The 20,162-nt window shown below is 40.2% G+C and overlaps 2 protein-coding genes across 2 annotated transcripts; one reads left to right on the top strand and one right to left on the bottom strand.

Annotated features, from left to right (window-relative positions):
* Positions 1-7: 7 nt before the first annotated feature.
* Positions 8-1,715, bottom strand: thoc7 (THO complex 7). Its single transcript, XM_077725554.1, has 8 exons — positions 1,613-1,715; positions 1,293-1,413; positions 943-1,070; positions 795-881; positions 654-711; positions 464-530; positions 316-385; positions 8-161 (listed from the first exon to the last, which is right to left on the bottom strand). Exons 1-8 carry the CDS (start codon positions 1,632-1,634, stop codon positions 100-102), a joined length of 615 nt encoding a protein of 204 aa, XP_077581680.1. The 5' UTR covers positions 1,635-1,715; the 3' UTR covers positions 8-99.
* A 673-nt stretch (positions 1,716-2,388) lies between these two features.
* Positions 2,389-20,136, top strand: atxn7 (ataxin 7). The gene is made up of 13 exons (XM_077725546.1): positions 2,389-2,554; positions 3,375-3,474; positions 6,343-6,597; positions 6,753-6,821; positions 10,458-10,562; positions 12,418-12,709; positions 13,041-13,384; positions 13,541-13,623; positions 14,081-14,355; positions 14,532-14,721; positions 14,808-14,929; positions 15,201-16,320; positions 16,590-20,136. The coding sequence occupies exons 3-13, from the start codon at positions 6,351-6,353 to the stop codon at positions 16,605-16,607; spliced, it is 2,865 nt and encodes a 954-aa protein (XP_077581672.1). The 5' UTR covers positions 2,389-2,554; positions 3,375-3,474; positions 6,343-6,350; the 3' UTR covers positions 16,608-20,136.
* The last annotated feature ends 26 nt before the right edge of the window (positions 20,137-20,162 follow it).

Raw genomic sequence — 20,162 nt, 5'->3', positions numbered from 1 at the left:
AAGTGAATAAGGTAAAAGACGTATTTTTTGCATTTATTCAAAAATACTGAATAAAAACATACAAAATTGTTTTTCATTGTAAACACAACAAACGAGTTTTCATTCGGTGCTCTCTTGTGGGCTCTGCTGATTGCTTTCATCGATGTCTAATTTCTCATCGTCTATGGAGAAAGAGAGATAGTGAAATGATTAGAAAAGATCAGCTTGAACATTCTGTCATTAGGTTGGTAAACAGTAACAATGATATAGGTAAAGTTTTAAGCCGTGGTGTTGAAAATGAGGTAATTTACTCATTTTAAGTCCTTGTTTACTTACTTTCAAGGGTCTGTTGTAATTCCTGTATGGTACTGAGGAGCACATGGAACTGTTTCTTCCGTAGTTCCAGCTGTAATCAAAATCATATTAATTTTATCCAATTTAAATAATACATTGTTTCATGTTTTCTTTTTAAAGAGCATATTACCTTTGCATCCACATTCTCCTTTATTGTAGACAATTGCTGGAGTTCTTTGTCTAATGCTTCCAATTGTCTGTAAACACAATATAATTACAGTATTGTTAAAGCCATAAATACTATTAAACTTGGAGCAAAGGTTGCTCAAAGTCTGATAATACTTGGACAAGTTGGGTGTAGATGATAGTAATGAACTTACTTGAGAGTTTCATGTCGATTAGGGTGATGCTGAATAACCTTTGCAAGAGCATCATATTCTGCCAGAGGAAGGATGATCAAAAATGTTGTTAGGCACCAAACACTGTCGAACAATGATTAAAAAAATGCTGAATATTCTTACCTTGGCGGTTCTTTCTTACTCTCTTTGCTCTCAGGATTTCTTTTTTGCATTCTGTTATCTTCTGATGAGCTGAAGTTATGTTTTGTTCTGTATTGGACAGAGAGGTAAGTACATTTGGGTGGAAAACAGAGCCAGTAGTAGTAATTACCTATATTTGTGTATATTTTCCCATAATTCTCCATTTCTCTCAGGTTCATATCATAGACCATCTGGGTTTTTCCCAGTGAGAATTCACATTGGGCCAATGTACCTAGCATCCTCTGGTACTGTGTAAAACTGTAAAGAAAACAAAGACAAATGTTATCACCTATTCTCCTTTCTTACACCAAGTGTCAGGTTAATAAAAGCTATATATTGATCAAAATATTTTACACTAGTCTTTCTCAGAATGTGGTAAGCTGGCACATGCCATTGATAATGGTTGATGACTTGTTTTCAAATATTTTGATGCAACGAGGGGCATTTCATTGTAAAGACCCATTGATCAAGTTTCCTTGCCTTTCGTCCGGTGCCCCCGAAGAGTTGCACCACTTGGTAACGGTTTTTAACAACAAATTGATTCTCCGATCATCCCCCGCTCCGTCACCGTCGATAAGGAGACGTTTTCGAATGACTTCGTCTGCAAAAGAACCAGAAAAAGCTGCAATGAACATGACCATGGAGCTAGATGCTAGCCGGCTACCCATGCATTTCGAAATGCTGCTTTGATCAACGTTTACCAGGCAAAAACATTCATCGGCTCTTAAGCAACGACTGAAGTTGATTATTTTTTCACAAATTAACTGTAATTTAAGTAAAGAATATTGCAGAAATCTTACCATCGGTGACAGAGCCCATCATGCTTCTGTTTGTAATGTTCTTCTTCTAGCTCGTTACTGTAGACTAGAAAAATACATCTTTTGTGTGCTTGCCGCCTACTGGCTGAAAAGTATAGAACATTTTGTACAATCACAATGTCGTAAAATAGAATATAACACACACATCACACTTCTGAAAAGAGCTCTTCGACGTTGAACGAAACAGCAGAGGGGTAAAGAAAAACTTTCTTGCAGACTCTTTAAATGGAAATATTGTCTTCATTATGTAATTCTCTATCGGCCCTTCAGAATGATCTAAGAGAAACAACTGTCATCTGAATGGAGAGAGGGTTTTATCAGTAAGATTCCCAAGAATATGTTTCTGTTTACTTATGAAGACACAATGCCTTTATACTGTACATACGTTTTCTTACCAAAGCAAAAATAGTCACTTTTCCAACAAATTGTTAAAAGATTGTTTTATTCTGTCAAAATTAACACTGCACACATACACAATAAAGTCAGATTTAAAAATTACTATCCTCAAGTCAGGTATACTTCCAAGTAGAAGCAATTACTAGAGTAACTAGACTGTACTTTGTTACTTTCGACCTCTGGAAATAATTAACTGACCTAGGAAGTCTAGATCAGTATATTTTTCTTTTTTTAAGCGCCCCGCTGACCCATTTGTATCACGAATTGATAGTGTACAAATCCGCTTGAATGAAAATAGAGCCACTGTACGTGAGCTATTTACAGGGGCGCGCTAGACGAAGGCTCAGTGACGTCACCTTCCCAGAATGCAGTCTGGTAAACAGACATGGAAGCACCTGGCGAAGACCTCCACAGAGGCTGAGCCGCGCACTCGCTCTTTCTCGCCGTGTCCTGCCCCCTCTTCTCCTCGCATCCTGTTGATTTTAATCGGCCTGCCGTTTGTTTTCACCTACGGCACCCAGAGGATCGGTAAGGGCAAACTTGCCGCGGCTCAGCGACGACTGCTGATGACTTGTGCTGTGCTGTCAGGCTCCTGGCAGCTCGCTCGCTAAATGCTAGTTATGGCTGGCTACGGGCTTTAGCTAGCAGGGCGACGTAGCCACCAAAATGCTCTCTGATAAGCGTTTAGAGCAGCTAAATAACACTAGAATGGATGCGAGTTACTCTTAACTACGCGGCTCCTGTCAGATGAACGCGTCAGGTTTTCTACTTTTACTCAGAGAGGCAGCGATCGTGCTATTTCGCATGACTATCTCACCCTTTTTAAATTGACCAATGATCGTTGTTGTGTTGGGGGGGAGGAAGGAGGGGTTGGAGACGCAAAACTTGTTTTTTGGCTTAGGGCTGCTGGTTCAAGTTCACGTAGTTGACAAGGAGAGACGTTTCTTTTACAATTGATTATTTGCTTATCAGTGTGATTAATTAGGACACTTTTCAAAAGTTCATTTTAGGCTTAGCGTATTTACATTCATTGTAAGGGAGGTGTGTGAGAATGCAGCAAACGAACGTTACTTTCTTGTGGTGATCTTAACATGTAAATTGCTTTGGCATACACTTGATCTATTTTTTTTACTGGTTTGCCTTGTCTCAGGTAGAGTTGTTTTTGGGGCAACAACTCAAGTTGTTTAGGAAACAAACAGGAAATGCAGTTATAACCAAGTTCAAAATTGTGATTATAGAGAGGATTGCAGGAATGCTTCATTTTGTCTGCAGATTTGTAATTGACAATAAAAGAAATAACATTATACAAAGAACTTTCTCACTAGTCAATGCTCATCTGTATTTTCAGATTTTTTTCTTCAGTTTGAGTGGCAGCCAGCGAGAATCCAAACTGATGTGGATCACCTGACTGAGTTGTAAATAAGTTACCTTTTTCTTTATTTGCCAAGGTAATTAATGTCTTACTTCTTTATCGTCTTTTTGTCCATTGATTTAATAAGGCTGGCTATATTGCAAAGAACTGATTTATTAGGATTATTACAGTGGTGTACCTAATAGGTAAAACATTCTACTCCGTTTATAAAAGCTGCAGCAAATATCCACAGTAAATGTCAAATACTATATAACACAAACCTGAGGAGTCTCAGCTCTCAAGTTAATTAAACTTTGCATATGTATACTTTTGGGATTTAGATTGGCTGAAGAGTAAGCCATGACTTACTAAATCAGATTGTTCTATTGATATTACTAGTTTTAAAAACAAATGTACTATTACTAGTTTATAGTAATGGTCCTCATTATGTTTGTTTGTGTCGTATGGAGCACATTAACTCTATTGCACGTTTTATTGTTTCACTGAAAGGTTGTAAGCTATATTTTTACCTAAATTTTGATTTCTTCCTCAGATCATCCTAATTTATAATGCATGAAGGACATCTTTATACAGGATTATAAATGTAGTTTTATTATTGTGCTGCCTCTGAGATGCCAGGCTTTGATCATTCCTTATTAACAAATACATTGGCCAAACAGTTCAAAAGACTTGACATATATAGTGTTTAAATGTTTAAATCCACTTCCACTAATAATGTGACATGCAAGGGTCTATGTAGAGGTTGCAGAGTGAAATTATATTTTTGTGCTGCAATTTACAGAACATTTCTTGAAAAGTCTTGATTACAAAAAAAGTTTTGAGTGCACAAGAACAATTTAAGTTGGCATAGTTTGACAATTATCCTTGCCTTGACACCCATCAACTTTTTATGAAACGGTTTACAAAACAGCCCTTTCGAGAATCTCTATCACAAGTTTCTCCCTACAATATTGTCACCTGAAATTAGGGAAACGGGTAACGTTTTTTGTTTACTTCAAAATAGGAGTGTGGGGGCTGTTATCTATTCAGGGACCTGATGTGCTTATGCTGCAGAGCTTTAAAAAGCAATTATTGAATATAAACAGAACATGGCATAGTTTCAATAAGGTTCTGCAATGTCGCAAGATTCCTTTCCATCCAGTGTTGCATTAATTTAAGATGTTGATGAATCTAGAGTTGGACAGCTGGACAAAGCTTTCTGCAACACACCCCAAAGATATTAAATGGGGTTAATGTCTGGACTCTGGGGGCCAATCCATTTGTAATAAGGATGCCTCGTGCTCTTTAAACCAGTCTTTCATCATTTGAGCTCGATGCATCCTGGCATGGTCATATTGGAAGGAAAAAACATCTAATGGTGGAATAACCTTAGTCATCCACTATATTCAGGAATAGTTAGTTAACCTTATTCAATGAGCACATATTGTACTACAGCACCCACAGATCATAAAATTGAGATGTTAGTAGTATTTAATTGCTCTGCTTTGTGACAACCATGGAGGTATTTACAGAAAATTATCTTAAAACTTAAGTGTTTTCGTTTCTAAATGAAATTTGTTGTCATGAACGTGTTTTGCACTGGTCACTTCCTTTTTGTTCCAGAGCTCCATACTGTATTTAAGGCAGCCTGCACATCAGATTATTTATTTTTTCGTCCGTCTGTCAGTCATTTTTCACTTTTCCTTACTTACTTGTTTGATATGTTGCATGGAAATGTACATGAATGGCTAAATTCCAAAAACCTATTATAACTTTTCTACCCTTACCCTTTTCAATTCAAACCATCGACGACAGAAGCACAAACAAGGAATTTGATTACAATGAGAAATTGGACCACCCATCTTCTATGGGAAGTCTTTTTTATTCTTCAGGCAAATTAATTTATTCATTATGTGGGACTTTTTAATGGTACATGTTAAATGATGAAATGCACCGAAAAGCTGACGTTGCATCGATGCTGGAACTTGAAGAATCTTGCACTCCAGAAACATTGCTTCTTTCCTTGTGGTTGTTCTAAATATAGTGTCCCTTTGATGGGGTATTGTCATGTTCTCGGAATGTTCTTAAAGTCATCATTTTAAAATATAAACAGTTGCAAAGATTTAGGCAGCACATTTAATGTTTATCGGTTTAGTCCATGGTTAGATCAGTGTTCATTATTTTTTGAGAAACCATTCACATGCTCACTCGTGTAATATAGATACTGTAAATGGCATTGATTATTAACTCATTCTCTGCTAGGCCATGTAACAGTAAGTCTTCTTGTAGTGAGTAGAGGGGAATTGATATTAAGAACAGCCATTGACGGCAATAGACGTCTAATCCATTTCACCTGGAAGCATGTGGAAGTGATGGATTGACAATCATTAATGACAACTGAAGAGTTAAATCTCAATGTCTTCCATTGGCACTGATGGACTCCCAATGTATCTATATTAGAAGACAGTTGGCAATCAATTTAATAACTCATTTATAATCATCAGTAGCCAAAAAGTAGCTTTTCTTTCCACAAAGAGACTAATGACCCCCTGCTCTGTATAACTTTATTATTTATTTTTATCACCCCTATTTGCTTACTTCCCCTACTAGTCATTTTATAAGGCTGCCAACATTTGCTTTGATATGGGAGGAACTCCCTAAAAAACTGATCATTGTTGGTAATGTCTTGTTACATTGCAAAAGATAGTATTTACCACTAAAAGTAATCGATTTTTTTAAACACTGAATTCAGGAGCCACTGCCTGTGTTCATACATTCCCAGAGGCTTGGGATTTTTCCCCCTTTTCTTTCTTAAACCCCTTGCAGGTGGCCTCACGCTGTTTTCTATGTATTTTTTTCCTCTTGTTTATTTGGGGTGAGTCGGGAAACGTGACTAGGCGATGCCGATCGCGAGGAAAGTCCTCTATGTGCCGAGCTGACTCTTATGTCGTTCGTTACATTGTAGCGGAAAGAATGTCGGAAAGGGCCGAGGATGACGTCAGGGGGGAGCAGCGCCGAGCAGCCAGGCAGCAGCTGAAGCAGCAGCAGCAGCCGCCGCTGCCACCGCCGCCGCAGCAGCAGCAGCAACCGATCCATCGGGGAGAAGGATCCACAGCAATGGCGACTGTTGCGGAGCGGAGATCCTTACCGAGTCCCGAAATAATGGTGGGACAGCCTTGGAGCAGCTGGGTCGATGCCGCCAAACTCCACGGCAACGACGGTGAGTCCTCTCGCGTACGCGCCCGATGTTGTACGCTGAAGCGAGGCGGTTGGTGGGCTTCTTTCCGGCCGTTCGCAGGCGCTTGTCGGCCGACTATGAAGGAAGCATAGCGGTGGCAACGTGCAACTATTTGTCTAAAATGCACCCATTCTTAGGTGCTGATTTGGAGGAAAGTTTCAAGGACTTGGGGAAAAATCGTGAAGCCATGCGTCTGTGCAGAGAAGGTGAGTTGTTGTTGTTGTTTTTTTTTTTTTTTGCCAGTGCCAAATGTGTACAGTACTGTTTGGGTTATGTTGTTTTGACGCGCAAACTGGTTTAAACTCCGCTCAAAATGCCTCTTAAAACAGATCAGCTGACTTGATTTGTGAAACATGACTGTTATTTATGTACTGCATGTGTGCACCTTTCTGTCCACCTCAACGTTGCTCCTTATCAGACATTTAAAAAACCTTGAAAGTTTTCAAAGAATTTAACAAGAAAATGCTGATAAATGATAGTTCGTTGTGTGCTTTGATTGGAGTTCATTTGAGAATCCAAAGCACCGAAATGAGAACGCTTTTAGCATTTATTTTATTTTGTATTTACCATTGGCACCTTGTCATATAGTTCATTTCAGTTTGAACTATTTTCCATTTATGATTAAACTTATCTGACTTTCATTTGAGCACTTACTATCACATGGGAAACAAATCTTAGGTATTATTTGATGCATTTCTATTTGGGCTTTTTAGCTCCCAATCTCCCAGCTGCTAATGGTGGTATCATTGTGGTTTCATAAATGTCACAAACTGAAAAAAAAACATTTACAGAACTGATGTCAAACTAAAATTTACAACAGGTCAAAATTAAAAGCTCTGACATAGTTGTGGACCAGACCCGCTGCTTACCAGGAACCTTTAAAATAGAAAGGATCTCTCCCTTTGCACAGAAAAGCAAATGTGAAAAGAAAAATAAATTTGACATCAATTCAATACACTCATTTTTACCCTTTTTTTCCCCTCGCCATACACTTTCTTTTTATATTCTTGTGTTAGTTCTGTTGGCACTGGACACATGACAATGTATATTGTTTTGCATTGATGCAGTCTCACCTGTCCAGAGAGCTCCTGTTTTCCATCCTTTATTTGGCTATTTTGGGAAGGATGTGTGTAATTTGGGTAAGAAGAGTGATCTCATGTTTGTTAATGACGGCTACGAAAAGAAAGGAGGGTGCTTCACAGTTCTTCACGGTTGCACCTGTCACACCTGAAAAGCTTTCATGGACTTGTAAGATTATTAGTTCATGTATTTGATATGATATTGTGGGCCAAATATAGTTACACTGTGGGCTAGGTGTAGTCCGTGGCTCTGGGTTTGAAATATATTTCCTGCACACTCGTATACCGCGCTTCTTTTTTTCATCTTCATTATTGTCTGTGGATTGCAAGCAATTATCAAGTAAAAATAATAGTTACCAATTAGTCAGCTATTTTTATTTTGGCCGTTAAATCCGTTGGTGTCATCATTGTCTGTCCATCTTATTTCGTGCTGCTATGAAAGTGTTGATTACTGGCTCCTTGTTATGGCACTTATCTTGTGTTCTCCTTTCATGGGTCAACAATGTGGCCTGTGTGGAGAGCAGAAACCCTTTTGCACAATTCAAGTAGCACATATACATGCAGCTAACAAACGGTGATACCATTTTTATCATACTGTACGTGACATTGCACACGCAATTGTGAAGAAACGGCTTAATACTGAAACAATTCCAGGAATTATATTATTTCATCTTATTTAAGTAGCTACCGAGAAAGGCCATTATATATCCATGACTGTTTTACTTCTAAACTTTCAACCATGAATAACATGTGTCATTAGACTGATCAATTCTGGCTATGTGTCACTGTCTTGATAGAACTATATCTTTGTGTGTGCGTGCAGGCGTGTGTGTTTTACAAGTGGCTCTCCCACTCTCTGCCATGACTCACACCAGATTGTCATGCAACCAATGCCACGCGATAGAGCAGATTATTCCCACACTGAGTTTTTCCCCCCTAAATGCACAGCAAATAATTACTTTACTTTAATACTGATACCTTGTGAATGTCACAGGGCAGTATCAGTTGTAGGCTTACATTCATCCAGTGTTTGCCCTTAAGGGATCCACCTAGAGAACATTAATCACTGACATGGATGAAGATGCTGAAATTAACTGGACTGTAATTTTCTTCACTGTTCAAAATTCTCTGCTGCTCACCATCATTCTTTACTCTTTCTTGAGCACATCCCCTCTGCTCTCTCTATCTTGTTGTTTGTTACCCAGGCCTGCTTCTCCTTTTTTCGTTCTCCATCTTTGTATCACAATTGATTTCTAGGCTTTTTTTCCTTTCTTCTCTTTGCTTTTTTTCTCTCTGCATCTTTGTATTTATTTATTACTTTAAACTTTGCAATTTAACAAGGTATGTACATAGTAAATAAATGTAGGCCATTATTTTATTTTTATTGTAGGTTTTATGTTTGTTCTTTTTTTCTTTTTTTTTTTTAAACAGTACAGCCAGTGCATAAATCTGTTGGATTAGACTACTGTGCAGATTTGGCTTGAATGCTTTTGCGATTGAGCCAGCCGTTTCTATAGCATTCCAAGTGAGCAACTCTGGCTATTTGGAAATGAGTTGTATTCGATCTTGCCATTACTCCACTCTAAATTTACTGAATGGATGTGTAGATCATAATCATTGGGGTGTTGTTTTGCCAAAGAATCATTATCCCCACCCAAAAAAATATTGCGTAAAAAATATTTGATTGAATAAGGTACAATTAGGCTTAATTATGCCATTTGTACCCCCCTGTGAGTTCTTTTAGAGGGGGGGGCTTTTTTTTTTATCCACAGCCACTTCAGCTGTTACCAAAGTCACTCTTCAATTGAAGGAGATATTAAGCAAATTGTTTTCATGCAATTCACAAGCTCAAAGTGGGCTCAGGTCTGTTGACTCACCCATAAATGAATGCCACTCACTACCCTGAGAGGCATCCCACCAGGTAGACTGTTATATGTTCATTAAGTAATGGTCCTCATTAGTTTCAGCCCCGGTCTATTATGTTTTGAGGGCTCTTCACAGCCTTTGAGTGGTATATATTAGAGAGACTCTACCCTTGTATTCGCTCGCTTGCTATCCCACCCACCACAATATCTTAAGCCTTCAGCAATCTTTTAATTATGATTCTTAGATCAGAATAATTTTGCCTATCTTAGCTCATGAGATTTAGATCAATTGTTAGTGTTATTAGAGGATCTTTTCATTGGTTGTAAACCTGCTGTATTTTTAGAGCTCCAAGTCAATAAAATGAGTTGTCAATTACTAATATGTACTAATACGTAAATAATGTTTGCCAATAACTCACCGCAAAATTCTGTTTGAATTCAGCACACTATTACAGAAATAGGAAATCAATTATGTATTAAAGAGAGACAAATGAAAGCTGGATTCTAAGACAAAATCATTTGTCATCAACTATCAAAAGACTAGATGTCAAAGTTATTTGACAGTCTGAAAACTTTGGATCACTACATCAGCCTTCTGTTGTACTGCAGGCAACTGATTGATCCTTATTCATATTTCCACGTTTTACTCTTCAGGGTGCTGCAAGTATTCCCTTTTTTTCCCCCTATCCCACCTTTATACCCTTATTTAAATGTATGTGATTATAGTCACCCGCTTTGTGTATATAGGCTGTGAATGGGGCTTATTGCATTGCAAATCAGTTGTTTTTCTTGTATAAATATTGAGTTATGTCTTAATATTCATTTTCTGTACTACACATTATGTCTTCTGTTATCTTTGACTTATATCTTAACAAGAAAATGTTCCCCCTGTGCCTAGATATGCCTATATTTGGCCAGTATCCCGCACAAGATGACTTCTACCTGGTGATGTGCAGCCACTGCAGTCAAGTAGTCAAGCCCCAAGCCTTCCAAGAACATTATGGTAAGTCTTGCAGACAAGTATTCTATCTAGAACAACACATCTCTTTATTCTGAGACAGCCTTCCTTGAGGCCCATGGGTGTTTTAAATGTGTGATAGTGATGTTTTATTAGCAATACCTAACATAGAAGTAGTACACTGTAAATAATAATAAAAAAAGAAAGAAGTTGGCAGGGAGATTACTTGTGTTGGAGAAGTCTGGTATTTATTTTCTCTTGCAAGCTTCTTGGTTTCTCAACATAGAAAACAGAGATGGCATGGCCAATGTTAATAATTTGCTTAACACTCTGCTTGGTGTGCATGCTTATATGCCTGCTTGTGTGAGGGCATGCATGTCTCCAAATCAAAACAATCCAAAAAGGAGACGTTGGCCATTATGGGATTTTCGAAGGCGGCTTCCAGATAAAAAAAAAAAAACAACAAAAACAAAACAAAGAAATATAGAAAATTCTGCCAGTTGCCCATTCCAAAGGCAATTTTGTAATACATTTGTTATACTATCCAATGTACTTTTAAGCACACTGATTATGATTATATTTTTATGTATATTTATGAGGTACAGCAACAGAGTTCGGGTAGAGTTTTGTTTTGTATTTTTTGACTTACGTTAAAAAATAAAGGATAAAGCTAACCTTTCGATGTGGAAAAAAGAGGAAAACTTCCGGTTCTTTGGGGCCTTGTTTGGTAATCTTTGAATGTGACTAGTGGGATGTTTTCCTCTCCGTATTATTTCTGGTCTGTTTCTAGAGAGACCTGAGTGTGTGGGGTTTCCTGGGAAGTTAGTGTGCTGTGACTGTGGCCAGGCTAGAACAAGGAGACAGAGAATGGGTTGGGGGAGGAGCATGATGGGGGGTGACAAGAGCGGAAGAAAGCCATTATTCAGCCGCTACAAAGTTGGTGGGTAGCTTGTTTCTGGATGTGACTGTGTTAATGTGTTCTGATTTTTTTCTTTCGTAATACCACCTAATTACCAAAGAGCAATGTGCTCAATGTGATTGCATACATGCATCATCCTAAGTGATGGAATGAACATCTTTGGGAGCAATAGTTTGTGATAATATTTTTTTCTCTGTCTAACTTGCCGTTTACTATTTGGTATACTAATATCTTCACCATTTGTGCTGTCACTGTGCCTTTCATCATGTTTTCTGGAAAACTCAGGCATGACAATGAAGCTCTTGACCTATTGGTTCTTTCTATTTTAAGGCTGAGTTTGCATAGATCACAAATGCTGCTGAGAATTGTCAGAACAAGCTTTTTAGGTCCTTTTGCAGCCAGCTTTTCTACTTGACTGGACAGTCTTGTAGCGAAATAGATCTTTATATCATTATTTGTTGAGGAAAAATCTGCAATCTCTGCACCAGTTAGCACTCATTATATGTTGGATTTATTTATACAGAATTGATCCTTAAAAGATAAATGTTAGTGTCAGTTATAATAATATGATATAAAACACTCTTGATTATTTTTGACCACCATTGCTGTTGATGTCAAAATGCACTCTTGGTAGTGATGTATTTCAGTTTCAATGCCAGGCTTCCAGATCCTATTGTGCCTGTTTAGCGACATAAATGTGGCATTTGTTCAGTAATTTCAATTTAAGTCCAAGTGAAACTTGAAACTGAGTTTGTACGTTTTCCCTATGCCTAAAAGTCTTCATGTTTTTGAGAAAACAACTAATTACTCAGACAATCACCCCTGCAGACAATTTAGTTGTCATTTAACCTAAGATGGACAGCTCTGTATGAGGGAGCTGGAGTACACAATACCAAGAAGGATGACACCATATAAAAAGACTGTTAATGACTGTTAGAGTGATGGTATTTTATATCTTAGTGCTTTGTGCTGTTCATCCAGAGAGAAGACACAATTCTGCCATCAAGTCAGCATCCTCTTCGCCATTCCCTTTGTCGGGAAGGAATCGGAGTAGTAGCAGTGGGCTTGGGCCTGTAATTGCCTCAGCGTCCCTCACTGGAGTGACAAGTGGAGGGATTGTTAATCGGACCGCTACTTCTGGATCTAACTTCTCTTCCTCTGCAACACCCTCCTCCACCAATCCCAAGTTACTTAAACCAGCCAAAGACAAGGTGTCGGGAATCCAACGAAGACCTCAGTTTCCCCCATTTCGGATGCTCCAGCCAGACAAGATGTAAGTATGATGCCTCTCTGGACAGATACAATTTGTTACGAAAAATTGTTTGACTATAGGTTTTTTTTTTCCCTAAACATTTGACCAATTCCAAAGTATTACATATTGCAGCTAATGCAACATAAACTGGTATCAAGTATGCCGCGGATATGTCTGATATATCAACAACACTGTTAAATGAATAATGGACCACTACATTTTTGTTTTGTCCTTCCAGCTCCACCCATATGTGCACATTTGTCTCTTATCATACCTTTTTCACTGGCTCTGTGTTTCTAACTCTCAGCTTCCTCCTTGCTGCCCTCTTCATTTCTGTAACCTTCTCTTCCAGCCTCACCCCGGCTGTCAAGGTGGAGAAGATGCATCTGAATGTGGACTCGTCAGCTAAACTGGTCCAGGTCCCCCCTGCTCCCACCACCACGACCACCACCTCATCATCCTCCACATCCTCCTCTAGCATCACTGTGAGCTCCACCACCACCACCATCACCACCTCCTCATCTTCAGCCCTTAAACCAGGCCTTAACTGTCCCTCCATACCAAAGCCTCCCTTATTGGCTCCTGGCCAGATTCCCAATGGCAAAGGTCACTTGTCAGTCCTTTCGGACAAGAAGCAGGACAGCAGCAACAGCACTAGTGCCAGTAGCAGACGCCACATTACCAAGAAAGTAACAGGTCAGCTGGGAGAAGGGATAGTTGTACACATTTGTACAGTTTTCGTTTTTGTTGTTCTTTCTCATTCACACCTGAAACATTTTTATAAAACGGTTACCCTGCACCCCACCGGTTACATCACCTATTTTTCTTCTTCCATTCCCTCCTCCTATTCAGAGCGTGAGTTCAATCCAGATATTCATTGTGGAGTTGTGGATATGACAGCTCGGAAAACCTGCACAAGATCGCTCACATGCAAGGTAACTATGCTTCTCCTCTTATGTGCTGTTTGCTTAGCTTGTCAAGTTGTATCAATTTGATAATATTCAAGACTCACAGGATGTTCTACCGTTGGCTGAATTTTTGGGGATGTTAGGAAATGAGAGCTAGTGATAAAATGAAAAATAATAATTGACTGCTTTGATTTCATTTTCTCACTCTTCACATTACTTTGTCTAAAATATATATATTTTTAACTTGTTTCTTTTTTTAGCTTTGTTCTTGATCAAGATATTTGGGGAATATAAATTCTATTTAATTTTTAGCCATATTGTCTCGTCCTATTACTGCATGTATTTGAAACATATGCCAAAATCTCAATGCTATTGGGTTGTGTTTTGAATTTTGAGGAGATAAAATATATGAAATGAACTTCAAACTAAAACCTGAAAATGTTTTCTCTAACCACAGTTGTGACCATTCTTTTTGCCACATTAGACACATTCCTTGAGCCAGCGGAGGGCAGTGCTAGGGCGGAGGAAACGCTTTGATACATTGCTGGCAGAGCACAAGAATAGAACAAAAGAACGGGAGAGAGAACTCCACCAAACCCATTCCCAACAACCTCCCCCTCTCAGGGACCCACACCCCTCCATCCATCTCCCTACTTCTTATGATGTCCATCCGGTGTCTCATGGCAACGGACCCGCCCCAGACGGCAGCAAGATTTTGCCATCCAACAAACCTAAATTTCACAGCCCTGTACTTCCACGGTCAGTAATGGCTAACCCAAGACCTCTTTTCTTTATGCAATGTCAGGTCTTGGCTTTTTTCTAAGTTAAATGACACTAAATATAGGAATTTAATCGCTAACACAACAATAACAATAAATCCTTGTTTGTGTATGTAGAAAAAATGAAAATTATTTGGTCCTCTTTTCATCCAACAGATTAAATAATGCACATGGGGCTAGTACTGCTGCAGACCCCGCAATAGTCCATGAACCACCACACCAGCCCCAAATTACCCCTGATGGGTTTTCTCGAGCGTCAAGTGACGAGGGAGAGAATGAGGAGCGGGAGGAGAACGCTGACAAACTGCACTGTCACTATTCAGGTTATCACCCTCGACCTTTAGCTGTAAGTGTACACTTAAATGTTCTTAAATTCATAATTGTCAATTGAGCAAACTGATCAGTGGAAACTGATGAATACTCTTGTTTCAGTACTGTACTTTTGGAAGTCGACTGTTTGGGAGAGGTTGTTACTCCTTTGACAGACGATGGGACAAAATGCGATGTGCCCTCTCTACAATGATGGACAAGCACGTTAACTCACAGATGTGGAGGTAAGTACCCAGATGTGTGATGGGATAAAGCTGACAATCTATTTGTAGAATAAAGATACCACCATCTTCATTGGCTGTAGATACTTGCCAAATGTGGAAAATATTTACACCCGATCCTTTGGTCCTTTTTGTTGCTTTTCTAATACTACGGGTTGCAGTTGTTTAACTCAGAGTAAATTTTACTTCCCTTTTTGTTGTAAGACTTTGAATGTTGAGACGTTATACCACCTTGGAAACAATGGCACAAGTACATCTCTGATTTTTGTTCCAGGAAAATTCCCCTGGCTTCAGAGAATAGCTCTTCCTTCGCAGCACTCCATAGGACAAGCACAAATTCTCCCGGTAGCACCCCATCAGGCTTCCTGGGCCCCGCTGTCACCATGCCCCTGACTCCCTATAGCCAATCCTTCGAGGGCAAGCCCGTGCTCTCCTACGGGACTACCTTAAATGCCCGCAGCTCCCCGCAGGGTGGGCCGGAGCACCCGGCCTACGGCACCACACAGGCCCGACAAGTGTCTTCGTCGCCGCAGATGCCTTCAGCCCACTTGTCTTCATCCGCCTCTCCTTTAGCTCCTCCGCTCGCCTCAGGCCGGGCGCTTAAGTCCCGTCCCTCCAGCAGCAGTGCGACCAAGTCATCCTCTTTCAGGCCCAAGGAGATCTCCACCGGATCCTCCACCCCCACCACCCCCACCTTTGTTAGCATGGGCAGTAGCAGTAGCAGCACCAGCCTCAGCTCGGGAAAGAAGAGGAAGAACAGTTCTCTCCTCTCGTCATCCCATAGCTCCTCAGAACCTGCTAATGCCAACTATTCTCCCTCATCTTCTTTCAAAAAGAACTGTGCAAATGCCGGCAGCTCAGGAAGCACCTACCACCACAGCTCGCTAGGTTCTTCATCCTCGTCGTTATCCTCCTCGAACAGTGGAGTACACAGTGTGGGCCTCAACTGTGGTCCCAGCGTGCGCACGAACTCGCTCAGTCTCAAGGCTGAATCTTCCGCAGGGTCCGCGGGCGGCTCCTCGGGCCCGCCGACGCGAGGTCCGCCCTCGGGGAGCCCTGCCGAGTCCATCAAGCGTATGAGTGTGGTGATGAACAGTAGCGACTCCACCCTTTCCCTTGGGCCTTTTGTCCATCACCAGTCTTCAATGGACCATCATACCAGCTTTAGTCACCACTCCTCAGATGGGCGACTGGAAGGCAAAAAGCGCAAAAGCTCCACTGCCTCCAGTGGTATTAATAGTGCTACTGGGGGAGGTGGACTCGGTGGAAGTGGGGGTCCTGGACCGGGTAGACCCAAGGTGTCAAAGTCGCCTGGCATTAACAACATCCACGGGAAGCACGGACGGAACATTCCAGGGACGCCGGGGATAACAAACAACTCCCATTTACACCAGGTGGGTAGTGTCTTGTTGATCGATCTGGCGCAAAGGCGTTTTAGCAACAAGGGTGGTAACTTTAGTTGTTTGTGTACATCGATGACCGAAGCACTGAATATAGGCGCCATACCTTAAATTCAACAAAAGTTTTGTCTCTTAATGTGTGACCACTTTCAATATCGATGGCATGCAAAAGCTAAATATTACTACTATCTCTGTGGTTACTTTAAATACTGTCCACACATTGATTTCTGCTTGACACATTTCCATGCGTCTCCTTCATGCAGCCAAAGGCTCGTCCCTGACAGTGGTCTCAGCCCGCAGAGTCTGTGGATGCAGCATGATGATGGGGAAATAGTCAGGAGTAATCTACTCTGGACTGTAAGAGGCCTTCTAAAACGAAAACCCACACTACCCTCAGTTCACCAAAATCCTCAGGTTGGAGATGATCTGGACTGCCTAGCGAAGTCAAATGTCCATACTATTTCTCCAAAAGCCATTTCTGTTGGAGGGTGGCGGACAAGTGGTGCTCAACGGAGGTTCCCCGCGAGCTGATCGGGCCGCGGGCATCCATCCGCAAGCACGGTATTGTCCCATTATTCTGAGTGGTCTTCCAGAGGGTCGCGCCATGGGAGAAAGGAGAGCGACAGCCATGAGTCCCCAGGGTGCACTTTGCTTCTTAGGTCAAGGGCTCTTGTGAGCTCTGTGGCCACAAGCTGAGCAATTGGGGAGACAACGAGCCAATCTCTTCCTTGTGTGCGTGTTTGTATGTATGTGCGTACTTTTCAGTGTGTAAGCAAGCCATTTGAGCATTTACTCAACATTCTACATGTACGCTCAATTGTCCATGTTCTCATATGTGCTTATTCATTACCGCTAAAGTAATTTATCACACATTTGGAAATGGAAATGCTCTACATTTTTGCATACAATGCATTAAATGACTATGGCACCTTGGCAGAACAACTAGAATTTCAGAGAATTGCTCTACATTAATAAATACAAGTTGATCATGTAACTTGTCCTGCTAGTTCTGCTTTAGTAGTAGGAGTATAAATGTGCCTTAGTCTTTCTGCTAGGCTGCAAAATGTGACAGTGTTTCCATTTCCGTGCTCTATAAACTAACTTTGGTTACCAGGACAAAGAAAGCTATACTGTTTATAACTTTTCTAACTACACCAGCAACAAAATTAGTGTCTTATCAGTGATATTTTTCACATAGGACAGTTCGACACAGTTGACATCGATGTGTTGGTTAAACAACTAATGACAAAAATTCTACTGGTTAACAGCCGTTTTTTAATATTTAAAATGTTTCCATTACTTTAACACTATGCGTTAGTTTTGGGGCAAAAACGGCTACAAAAACTCCAACAATTAGATTTTGCTGTGTAATTAACTAAAAACATACTAGTACATGGACATTTCAACGTACCAGTAAGAGGAGAAAGAATGTTCAAATGGTTTTCCCATTTTTGTATGTGTGTGAAAGAAGACTGAGTATTTTACTTGTGTAAGCTTCTGCTGGACTACTAGAATTTGTGACTCAATTTCACCCCCAGCGCCTGATCTCAGAAGCCTTGGAAGGAGAAGAGGAGGAGCAGCTAACGGGCTCGCTTCTCCCGAAGACACTCGATCACCTTGTTTCATGCTTCTTCAATCGGATTCTGCTTACTCATTTGCGGGCGACGTGCGGTAGCTTGAGAAGGGCCGGTTTTATTTCAGTGCCCCAAAGAATTATGCAAGTGTTACCTTATTCTGACTTTCTTCTGAGCTTTTACACTGTATTACAAAGAATCTTCGTATATGTGGTTGGGAAGGGTTGCATTTTCAAATGTGAAAGGGTCACCTGACGTGCCCTCTCGCTTGAGTCTTTGTCCATTGAGACGGATTTGAACCAATTTTCAGAAACTTTTTATTGCGCAGAATGATAGCCACAGTAGACCTCCTCCCCAACTGTGAACAGCACTAAATAACTGCAGGCGATTTTTATTTGATGACTACGTAGGCTTGCCAAAAGCTGCTACTTTTTGCATTTTACCAACTTTTACTTGGGTCAGCAAAGTGGTTGAAGGTGCATTGCCTGTGTGGTTGTCAAAAAAATCTGTGCAAATTGTATTATGACAACGCAAGCTTTTCTGATAAATATCACAATTACTTTGGGGAGATCCGATGTGAATTGTAAGGTTTTTTTTTTTCCTATATAGAGAATCAGGTATGGTACGTCTTAACTGGAGCGAACTTTATGCATGTCAGCCGTCTTCTGTGGGTGTTCTGTCTCTTGTGTGTTAAGCAAGACCCAAACCCCCGATATTGAGTTGTGATGCCTATGTGCATTACTTGGGTAAGAAGTCTTATTCTTTGGATTCCTTGAGTGAAAAGTACAGCCTGTAATCAGGCAAAACTCTGCAATCCCAGTGGGATGTTGGCTTCTTTTGAGCAGTCTTTAAGTAGGGTTTGTGGTGTAAGATTCATGCAGATGGCTTCACAGGACATATTTTAACATTTGGCAATGCCAGTTGATTCTTGGAAACCTCCACTGATGTCAGTCAAGAGTGGAAAGTAGATTTTCAAACAACTTTGGCCTCCGTGCCCCCCCCCCCCCCACCCCCTCATAGCTTATGTAGTTAAAGAACAAAAGATATTTTGTTATGGAATTGTACATAAATGAAACGTGTATTTTTGCACAAGCATTTTTTGTACACGCAGGAATTTTTGGGTACCGTTTTGAAGAGTCGTTATTTATTTAGGAAGCCAGAATTTGATTATTTCAAGTGTTTCACTGCCAAGTCTATATAAAATGCAATACACAGATACATATTTGTGTAGAAGCCTCTCATGAATCATGTACTGAGGTCTCTTAAGGGACAGAGGTGAAGGGTTTTTTCCACTGTAGCAAGTGTCTGTCAGCGAATACCTTTATTCACGTTTCAAGGTCTCAAATCACATGTGCTTTTACAACACATATTTTGTTGCCTATGAATCAACACAACTAATGTACCTGTGTGACCCAATCAGCCTGTGACGGACAGGCTCGTGTCCAGTCGGCTGTGCCGCCCGCCAGTCATACACTTGATCTTAGAACACTTTCCTTCCTTGGTTGCTGTTTTAGAAAGCAGAAGGGGACGACTAACGGCCATTGCTTGCATTGTCATTGCCAAACCAGTAATTTGAATCACAACTTTTCAAAGAAATATCAAATTAAGAAAGTGCCTGAATTTGTTTCACCCTGACTCTTGGAAGACAGTGTTGTCAGGTTTTTTTATTTTTTACCTTACTTGAATGTTCTTAAGTGTCGAAATCTGCCTATGAACCCTAAACGTGGTACAAAACCTGAGCTTGCCAGCTGCCCAGTATCAAGCCGTAGTAGTGTGTTTGTGTTCAGTGAGACTGACAATGCGCTAATATTTCCTGTCATTTGTTTGTGTGGCTCAAGCCAGTATGGTTTACTGGGCGTTGTACATTACAACATTCAATCTGGTTCTTTGTTTACCTTTAAACTCCACTGACATCTCAACTGAAGTTTCCATCATGTGGAAATACGAGGAATTTATTTTTATTTTTTTAAATAGAACCATAGACTCGGAATGTGAACGGAAGAGTACAGCTAATGTCTGGGGTGGAAGAACCACCCTTCCCACGGCAAGAAGCCTGTAGATTTTTTTTTAAAAAATGAGCATCAAATCATTTTCAGCTAGACTTTATGTATTGGCTGCTATGTAATTCATGAACAAAACATAGGTTAGAAGTAATATTTAAAGAAGAAAAGATTGTATAGTATATTTGTTTTGTAACAACTTCTGTAAATAAAATAATTTATACTATTTATACAAATTCATGTCTGTGCTGGCTCTTTCCTA

This window comes from Stigmatopora nigra, chromosome 10 (assembly GCF_051989575.1).
Source record: "Stigmatopora nigra isolate UIUO_SnigA chromosome 10, RoL_Snig_1.1, whole genome shotgun sequence".
NCBI classification, from domain to species: Eukaryota; Metazoa; Chordata; class Actinopteri; order Syngnathiformes; family Syngnathidae; genus Stigmatopora; species Stigmatopora nigra.
The sequence above is the reverse complement of the archived record's forward strand: the minus strand, read 5'-3'. Positions and strand labels throughout refer to the sequence as shown.